Source organism: Vigna unguiculata, chromosome 4 (assembly GCF_037176805.1).
Source record: "Vigna unguiculata cultivar grain cowpea cultivar isolate G323 ecotype 2 chromosome 4, ASM3717680v1, whole genome shotgun sequence".
NCBI lineage: Eukaryota > Viridiplantae > Streptophyta > Magnoliopsida > Fabales > Fabaceae > Vigna > Vigna unguiculata.
Window position 1 is genome coordinate 2434720 of NC_140795.1, and position 11162 is coordinate 2445881.

General features: G+C 25.1%; 1 protein-coding gene across 1 annotated transcript; it reads right to left on the reverse strand.

The window, feature by feature from the left end:
* Nucleotides 1–115: 115 nt before the first annotated feature.
* On the reverse strand, nt 116–1643 carry LOC114181517 (uncharacterized). The gene is made up of 2 exons (XM_028067989.2): nt 1359–1643; nt 116–660 (listed from the first exon to the last, which is right to left on the reverse strand). The coding sequence occupies exons 1-2, from the start codon at nt 1516–1518 to the stop codon at nt 380–382; spliced, it is 441 nt and encodes a 146-aa protein (XP_027923790.2). The 5' UTR covers nt 1519–1643; the 3' UTR covers nt 116–379.
* Between the last annotated feature and the right edge of the window lie 9519 nt (nt 1644–11162).

An 11162-nucleotide genomic window follows, 5' to 3' on the forward strand; every position in this document is an offset into this window, starting at 1 on the left:
AACATAGTAGGAGTTTTCATTTCAAGTTTGGAGTTTTACTTTACTAATTTACATTATATATTACGTGCATTGCATACTACCGAAGTGAAACATTGAATATGATCAGATAACAACATTTAAGTACCTAGTAAGTTTTCTCCTATATAAATGTATGATGTAATTTAATTTCTCAGTTCAGATTGAGTACAAAATTCTAAAATTTCTAATCAGGACAAAAGACTAAGGTAAAAACCACTACATTCAAAGAATTAAAAGCAAACACCAAATGGCTTAACAGCAGCAGCCCAAAGGCATCTCCAGATGTCTGTTACACAACACAAACAAAGAATTTAAGGTTGATTTGAAATCTTGACTGCCGCTGCGCAGTTGCAGACTTATATTATCTCTTATTCTTTCCTTCATCAATTTTACTCCTTCCTTTAAAACCAAGATCAATATCTTCATTTTCAATTTCAGAGTCATCTATTTCCTCCTCCCAATCAGAATCAAACTCCTCCTCTTCATCTTCCGACAGTGTCCGTCTCCCTAGAATTTCCTTCATCAACTCCTCGTCAGCTTCAATAGGCTTCCCCACTAAATACCTCTGCAGTATAGCTTCAAACACAGAAGGAATCGCCTCAGCATCACCCTCTTGAAGTTTTGCGACACGCCTCTTCAGCTCTTTAACCCAAATACACAAAATAAAATTCTGTTTAGCAAAGACTCAAAAGATCAAAATTTGAAACCAATTATTAAAATCCAAACTGGCTCTTTCAATCGGTTGGCATTTCCATTAAACCTTGTTTCATAACACCAAATGTTACAAACCATGCTATCTCACAAATTATTTTAACACACTTATATTAATAAACTTATGTCGTCCTCAAAACTTACTAAAACTCCCATGAACTTCACATAATAATAAGAAAAAATATATAAACATTTACATTGTTAAATAATTAAAATTTGTTAACTTTTATGTAAACTACTTTCCCGTAACCCCTTTAGTTGGATAGTAGGAAGATGGAAGAAAATAAAAATTTGAACCAGAGAAAAGTGAAAGGAGATATTTTTTCATTTTATTTCTAGAAGTCAATTTGAATGTTTTTTCTTTCTCCTTCAACTTTCTCTACAATCAAATAGAAGAAAATTTACTGTCATCCGTGCTTTCTTTTTGGTCTTCAAACAAAACATAAGCTATATAATCATATTTAATACTGATTTTTTTATTAATTCGTATTATAAATTCACAACACAAATAAATTAACATCTAATAACAAAGAATAAGATTGATGGGCGTGAGTGTTCACAGAAGCATTATATCAAACACGTCCAAGGCACCCAAGTAATTAAGAAGAAAGTGCAAAGATGGGTGTTACCTTCGTTGCTAATGTCTTCAACGAGGGAGTGGGTTTTGTCAGGAGCATTGGAGCGAGAAGAGAAGGAGGTGGGAGCGGTAAGAGAGAATAGTGAAGCAGTGGGAGAAAGACGAAGACGGCGCGCGTGGAAGGACAGGCTTCTGAGAAAGATCGCATTCATGGCTTTGTCAGTGTTCCAAAGAGGTTTCTCCTACGTTGCCAATTCAAGCAAAATCCACCACAACACAACCTTGATGGTAAATGGTACCAAATCCAAGGAAGTTGCTTCTACGTTGAAATTAATAAAATTCAAGAACCATTTAGCAATTTATCAATTTTAATAAAGGTAGGTTTTTTTTCCTAATATTTGAAATATTTGAGAAGTTTATCGGATGTTATTTTTTAATTTCTTGTTTTATCAATTCTATTTTATTTAAATTAAAAGGTGATTATGTGTTAGTGAGTTGGGTATTTAAATTAAAATGAAGACTGGACGCTGAATTGAGGAGAAAATAAATGGAGAGATTAAACCCTTCAATTGAGAGAAAAACATATTAAGACTTTATTAAATTACTTAAAAAGAATTAATCCTTGTATTAGCTCCAAAACAAATAATATGTAAATTGGTTCGAAGCTTTTTCTTATAATTGCAGTCCTTACCAATATAAAAAAGATTAAAATATTTTCTTTCACTGCACCACGTTACTTCTACTATTGTCATTGTCGTGGTTATTATTGCACCTCTGTTTGAGTTTATTAAAAAAAAAAAAAAAACCTTCCTTTTTTAAACCTATTTAAGATCCCGTAAAAATATTTTTTTTAACTTGTGGTAAAAATTAAAATTATTCTCCATCGTTTCGATCAATACATTTTTATTTTAATATTATTTAAAAAAAATACATAAAACATCAAATAAATTTAATAAAATTTAATTAAAAAATTAAATTTACATATTTTTAAGATTGGAAAAAATAAATTTAACTAAAATTAAAAAAAAAATACTAATTATTAATTTTCAAGCAACAAAATATATTTAATCCAAAAATTTAACTATCTTATTTCATGTGTGAGTTAACTGGCATTTATATGAACCAAATCAAGAAAAATGCCATGTAAATCTTTCGCAAGTTAACTTTTGGGATTCTATCACTATCCATAAATTAAATGTTATAAACTCATTTAATTAATAATTCCTCAATTTTCAAGTAATAATAATTATATATTTAATACATATATAATTGAAAAAATCGGTTATTTTAAAATGTAAAACATACATATACATATAAAAAGGAACATTTTTTTGTTAATTTACATTTTTTTTAAAAAGAGAGAGAGTGTGTTATTTAATGTTTGTATAAATAATACAATAAATAAATAAATAATTTAAATAATTTTATATTAAAATTAAACTTATCATTCTTAACAATATTTATAATAAGAAAGTATTTAATGTGCTAATTTATGTTTTTTTTAATTAAATTTATGCTTTTAGTAGTATAATGTATATATTTATAATATGAAGATTAGTGAAAATATTTATAGAAACGTTTATGCATTCGTTTCTCTTATAAAGTTTACATTAATAAATTCAGTGCATATAATATTATATTTAATAAATATAATAAAGTATACTATATAATGTTTATATAATTATTAATAAAAACAAATATATCCATCACTACAAATTTGTTTTGAAATTTGTAAAAAATTGTTACCAATTTTTTTATAAAATATTTTGTATAAAACACTTTTCGCAAAATTTTGTAGGAAATACTTGTAAATTTTATAATTTTATAAAAAATATTACCCACGAAGGAATTATTGTCAATTAAAATTCTTAGAAAAAATGGTAATTTTTTTTTTTGCAAAATTCGTTAATAAATTTAAAAGAAAAATTTTAATATGAGAATTTTTAGTAGTATATTAAATATTTATATTTAATATGTAATTATAACATGAACGTATTTAATTATGATTTATAACTTTTACATATTAATGTGCGCATTTATTAGAAGTTTGTATATATTTACTCTTTGATGGACATATTTATTAAAAATATGTACTTATCCGGATTTTAAGAATGATAAATTTAATTTACACATTAAAGCATTTATGTATTTATTTAATGTTATATAAATATTAAATAGTTAATAGATGATATACAGACCAATTTGATATTTAGTTTGAAAAAGAGAATATTCATATTTATTTAATGTTATATAAATATTAAATAGTTAATAGATGATATACAGACCAATTTGATATTTAGTTTGAAAAAGAGAATATTCAGGTCAAGAAAGAAAGATGAGAATATGAGTAATAAGTAGTTAGATTCATCCCTAAGTTATCCGGACAAGATTAAATTTGCATAAAATTTTATAGGACGAATTAAACCATACATTCTAAATTTCATATTGATTTTTAATAATTAATATTAAATATTCATTAATAATTTACCTGCACTTTCGATTTTTATTATATGGATCATTATTTTTTATACTTAATTAAAAAGATAAAAATTACATTAACATTCTTAGGATCAAATAAAAAGGACTTATCCTTCAATATTATATTAAGCTCTACTTTAATTGTTTTTTTTTTTCTTGTTTATGTGTGAAGATCTATCTTAACCGGTCAAAAGCATAAAATAATTTTATAATAAAATTCATTTATAAAATATTTTGATACTTTATTGTTTTGATTGGGATTTGATATTTTAATGAGTATAATACATTCAAAGGGTTCTTTGAGAATTTTAAGGGAAATTTTAATATAATAATTGATTATTGTTTTACAACAACCATTTTTCAGCAAGTGTATTAGTATGTATAGTACGTAGTAACATCAATAAGTGTCGTATCCATAGGAATTTAAGCAAGTATATTGGTAGTTTGATTTTTGGGTTTTATGTTTGGTGGAGAGTGCAAGCAAATAAAAATAGTAGTAATTAGATAGATTGAGTGGAGTAGGGCCTATGAATTGATTTCATCTCATCTTCTACTACACTACTATCATCTTGTTTACTTACTATGCAAATCATTCAATGTCCTCAGAGTACTCTTTCTATGTAGATCTAGGTTCATCCCTATACACTAGAACCTAAGGACTTCAAACCCAGTGTGATTCCTCAACTATTGGTAGAATGAGTCATTGCTTTGATGTGCAAGACTCTCTCCTCTGGCGTCCACTCTGGTATGTCATAGAGCATCCAGTACATGTATGATGATTTGATTGGACCACAATTTGAGACCGGTTTCCCAACTCAAAATCCAAACCAATTAAATGGATGAGTGATCAAGTCATCATTAAGCATCTATGATGCACTGATACTTCAACTTGGATCGTATACATGTGTCTAACACGTATCTGTGTCCAATAATTTAAGATACTTTATCAATACTTATCAATGAAGTATCTAATTTATAAATTCATAGTACACTATAAGAAACTCTCTTAATTATGACACATCTTAGTGGCAAAAAATAATAAGTCATTATATAGTGACCAATTTAGGTGCCAATTTAAAAACTAAAAATTATTCGCAACTAAAATAGTTCCAAAAATTATAACTGATATCTAAATTGATAATCAAAATAGTTTTTTATGAATTAGTTTCTAAGTTAGTCACTAACATTAGCTACCAAAGTTTTGGCTTGGTCTCTAATTAGAAAATTAGCTTCTAACATATTTTTGGTTGTTAAAATTTGTCATTATTTAAGAGTTTTCTTATAGTAGTACTTTTATAATGACAATAATTTATATTTTTTATGTTGACAACTTTAGTACATATAATTTTAATTTGGATTCACACAATAACAAAGAAAGTCTTGTGCAGTAAAGCATGAATGTATTCAACCAAGAATGGAGAAATCATATTGGGTCTAAACTCTCTAGGTTCTAGACTATAAAAATGAGTTTAGATCTACACTAAAAAGCACTTCCAGAGCAATGAATCGTGATAAATATTAAGTAAGAGAAAGGGGAAATAAAAAATGTTTAAGGAAGGGAGAAGAAATTGAACCTCACCATGAATTTTTATTATTTTCTTCACATCAAATTCTAAACTGCATGATTGAAATTCAATTCTTTTATAAAAACATTGTTTTATTGCAAACTAGATAATGGTAAATCTTGACTAATCTTTATGGATATGACACTTGATTTATACTTCAATACACCAGTGCACCATTGTACTTGCTAAAATTGATTGTTAAGAAATTATCACTAATACTTTTTCCAAATCTCTTTACAGATAAATTGACTCTTTATATTTGGGATCAAACTTTCTTATTGTGACTTTTGACCACAAGAACTTTCTTATAGTTGCTTCTTTCAAATACCTACATATTCTCAAAGGTTGACAAAGCATGTTCGATTCTAATGCTTGTAACCTTTTCTATTACAATTTCTTCATGAAATAATATTTCGATCAAATCAATATCTTCATGTTAAATATTGATAAAGATTACGAATGAATACACAACATTAATGTTTGTTTATCAATCAAAATAACTTTTTATACATTTAAATTTTATGTTTGGACTTTGGGATGTCGACATAGTTAAAATGTCAAAGTTTATAATAATTTTTAATATGTTATTTAGAATTCTATGTTTAAAAGATGACTTCTTAATAAAAAAATATTAATGAAATTATAAATATGGTATCTCCTCGTATATAAAAATTTATCAAGTTCTACTTTGGGTAGAAACCTCATGTTAATTTTTTGTAATTTACTTAATACCAACACGATCTTATTTATTGAAGAAAGAATCCTCACATTAGTATAACAAAAAAGTTGAAATCAATAAATTTGCAAGTCGTGTATTGATAGGCAATTTCTTTTTTATTCTCCTTTTTTCTAATTCATAACAACACAAATCATGTATATGAAGTCTCTTTATGTTGTTTATGGTTTTTTTTTTAGTTAATAACAACACAAAACATGTATATGGAGAAAGGGCAACGATATAATTTGAAGTATATCTGTTTTATCATTTGCATAAAAAAAAAGTTAGAGTGAAAAGCTTAAGGTTGCTATGTGATGTTTTAATTAAATATTTACATATTATCATAATAATTTTGTAAAATGGTTTGCTAGATGAGACAAAATCCCTAACATATGAATAATAACATTTACCCTTTTTAAAAATATGACACTAAAAGTATAAAAAGTTTTTCAAGAAGATATCATTCTTTCGAATAATTAACATAAGGGTTGAAATCAATTGCATTCATTAACTCATGTCTTTTTGATAGATTTTATTCTCATTTTCTCAATTTATATTGACAGAGGAAGAGAATCTGAAATTAAATTTCATGTAAATCATATTATTTAGAGTCATGATAAGAAAAAAAAAACTCTAATGTGCATGTAATTATGATATGCACTTAATTAGAAAAAATAATCCATTATCAATATAGATGTTACACAAACTTAATTATATATATATTATATATATATATATATATATATATATATATATATATATATATATATATATATAGTGTAGCTATATATTGTCTTAGCCTTATGAAAGTTATCTCATAAAAAATCACAATTTAGGATGAGAAAAAATATACAATAAAAAATTGAAATTGTTGTGGGTGGCAACAATTGTTCCGTGGCGAAGGTCGGGAGGGCGGAGTCACAATCGAATCATAGTGCTTGGGCTCATATACTCTTAAGTAAACAAAGTTGTGCCCTAACTAATAACTATAGCTTTTGACCAAGTGGTAAGCGTTCAATCCAACAATTGGTATCAGAACCAAAGTCATGAGTTCGATTGGCGGAGGTCGGGTGGACCGAGTCACAATCGAACCATGGCGCTTGGGCTCGTATGTTCTTAAGTAGAAAGAGTTGCGCTCTAAGTAATAGCTATAGTTTTTGGCCAAGTGGTAAGCGCTCGATCCAACATAAATAATTAAATGACAAACACAAAAATAAAGTATTGGTGTTTTGTAAACAAAGAAATGCATCTTTTAAGGTTGGGGAAGTGAATGACACAACTTTTAGAGAGTATAAAGATGGTGATTTCCATGCAAAGTTGTTGATGATGAAGAATAAATAAAATGATATGTTATATTAAAATATACAACATGTAATAGCAAATAATTCTGATGCATTTCTGATAAAATAAATTCAAAGACCTGGTATAATTTATCACAAGAAACTCTTTGAATACTTTCTATTCATCTGTGAAATTTCAATCTCAATCAAATCAAGGAAGTACCAAATAACTTTAGAAAAATGATTTCTATCTTAATTATTTGATACTTCATTGAATGATTAAGACAAATCTTCAAATATATTTAAGAAAAAGTGGAATTGTTAAACCTAGCAAAGAAATATGTGAAAGATATTCTCGGGGGGTTGGATTTCAATTCCCTTATCAATGTAAAACTACCTTAGATAAATATAGTCTACATAAACCTATCCTATATAAACTTGTTCTATATAGACCTATGTCACGCCATGTAATCTTTAGTTTGCATTAGGTTAAAGAGAGGATTGATTTGTCATGTAGTTTTATGAGTTTTCTTTTAAATCTTTATTGTTTTACACAATTATTTATGTGTTAAATATGATTAACTATTAATCAAGTTTTGAGTGAATTTAGAGACCAATTCAGGTTAATTAACCAATTTAGAGACCAATTTCTTTGATAGTCAAGACTTTTGTAACTAATGTTAGTGATCAATTTAGATATCAATTCACAAATCAATTATAACTTTTATTCACAATAGAAGTTATTTTAAATACTAATAAATCGGTACATATGATAACTAATTATTTTTTGTCATTAAAATTAGTTATTATTTATGAATTTTCTTATACGGTATATTTATGTGTTAATTAAATTGAGAATATAATTGAAATAATTTGTTATTTTAAAATATAAAAAATACATATTAAAAAGAAAAAATATTCGTTAAACAATTTAAATTAAAAAAAAAACAGAGAGAATAGTATTTCATGTTTATATAAATAATATAATAAATATATACATAAATTAAATATTTTTTATTTTAAGATTAAAAATATTTATAATAAGAAAGAATTTAATGTATTTATTTAAGTTTTTTAAATTTATGCATTTATTTGTATCATGTATGTATTTATAATATGAAGATATTTAGTGAATATATTTATTGAAACGTGAATGCATCCGTTTTTTTTTTATAATCTTTTAATTAATAAATTTAGTGCATAATATATTAATTATATTTTATATTTAATAAATATAATAAATGATACTATTTAATGTTTCTATAAATACAAATAAAATAAATACATTCATTAAATATTTATATTAATATGTATTTATAATATGAAAAGTATTTAATTATGTATTTATATTTTTTACATATTAATGTGTGCATTTATTAGAAGTTTGTGTGTATTTATTCTTTGATTAACATATTTATTAAAAACATGTATTTATGTGGGTTTTAAGAATGATAAATTTAAGGGTTAAATATGTTTTTGGTCTTTCACTTTAAATTAAAAATTAGAATTAGTTCTTTTCCAAAAATTTGTCACAATTTAGTCTCATAAATTTATTTGATGTTTTATACACGTTTTTCAATTAACATTGAAGCGAAAATCTGTCAAACAGTGTAAACAACTCAAATGTTATTATATATAAAACGCATGTAAAACACTAAATAAAGTTGACAAAATTTGGTTAAAATGACTAAATTCACGAATTTTTAAATTTTGTGGACTTAATTGGACCAAAGTTTTCAAGATAGACTAATTTTATTTTTTACTGAAAGTTAAGGGAATAAAAACATATTTAACCTTAATTTTTTTTAATGTTATAGAATTTTTTTTCATTGCATATGTGACTTACTTGTCCAAAACAAGAATTTACACTATGTAAAATAATGTTAAATAGTTATAAAATATTTTAAAAATTATATATTTATTATTTACTATAAGTAAAGAAAAAAAGCATATTGTGCAAGAAAACAAAAATTAAGTAAAACAATTGATAAAATATAAACTTTTTATAACTGTACATGTGTGAATAAAGATAAATAATTTATAATTAATTACACTATATATAAAATTCACTAGAAATTTATCGATGACTAAATATATTCAATACATAAATAATTGTATGAAATAATAAAGATTTAAAAGAAAACTTATGCGAATTATATGACAAATTGACCTTTTTAACCTATGCAAAAAATTACGTGGCAAAGGTTTATGTAGTACAGGTTTATGTGGGATAGGTTTATGTAGAACAGGTTTATGTGGCACATGTTTACAATGATAAGTGAACTGACCTACACCTTCAACCTATATATATGTGTTTGTGGCTCAACAAAACATAACAATACACCCAAAGTAAGAGTTAAAAATTGTATAGATTTGTCTCCTAGGTTTATCAATTTTACCTTTTTTATTATGTCTGAAGATCTATCTTTGTCAGTCAATGAAGTATCAAATAATTAAGATAGAAATTATTTTTTCTAAAGTTATTTGGTACTTCCTTGATTTGATTGAGATTGAGATTTCATGAGTGAACAGAAAATATTCAAAGAGTTTATTGTGATAACAAATCATAATAAGACACCCAAAGTGAGAGTTAAGAATTGTATAGATTTGTCTCATAGGTTTATCAATTTTACCTTTTTTATTATGTTTGAAGATTTATCTTAGCCGGTCAATGAAGTATCAAATAATTAAGATAGAAATTATTTTTTTCTAAGTTATTTGGTACTTCTTGATTTGGTTGAGATTGAAATTTTATGAGTGAATAGAAAATATTCAAAAAAATTATTGTGATAAATATCAATATAACAGGTGAACTTTTTAATCCTTGAAGTTTTTTTAAAATGTATTGAATATTTTTACTAGTATATTATATATACTTTAATGTAACATGTCATTTTATTTCTTCTTCTTAAATATCTTTACTTGAAAATGATTATCTTTCCGTAAAACTAAATATTCTTCACTTCTTTAACTTTATGCTTAGAACACATGTCGTCGTTGATAAGCATCAATTCTTGATATATTTTTGTATTTATCATTCAATTATTTAAATTTTCCAATATTATATATTTTTTCTCATCCTAAGTTGTCATCTTTTTATGAGATAGCTTTGGAGAGGACTAAGGGATATAACAAATATGTTATATACCTTTAAAATTTTGTCTAACATCAATTTCTTATGTATCATTATTGTACTCATGATGGACCATTCTACCTAGTTAAGTGCCTATGATAATTGGATACACACAACAAAGAAAAAAGAATCATCATGACTCCTACAAAATATGATTTATCTGAAACTTAATTTCAGTTTCTCTTTCTTTATCACTATAACTTAAGAAAACGACAATAAAAGTTATCAAATATAGAACTTATTCTGCTTTATTATTTTCATATTTTCAAAGAGGAAAATAAATGTTACTAGTTTAGAAGTTATAGTCTCATGTTTCATCCAGCAAACCATCTTACAAAAATTATTAATGATTATATGTAAGCCTTTAATTAAAAGATCTTCACATAGCAACATTAAGTTTTTCACTCTAGTTTTCTTTTTACGCAAATGGCATTGAATTAATGAAAATAGGTAAATTAAAAAAATAAAAATAAAAGGTGTATTGGTAGGTAAGCACAATTTGAAAATTAAGAAATCATGTTTATGAAGTTGTTTGTGAAGTTGTATATTTCAAAACAAAACTTTTATTTTATTTTAAAATTGTGGTGTAAAATGTATAAACATTATATGGTTCACTGCATTATATATAGTTTGTTCTGCCTGTAGGAATATTGTTCACTCTGGTGTTTAACCAAAATTTGGA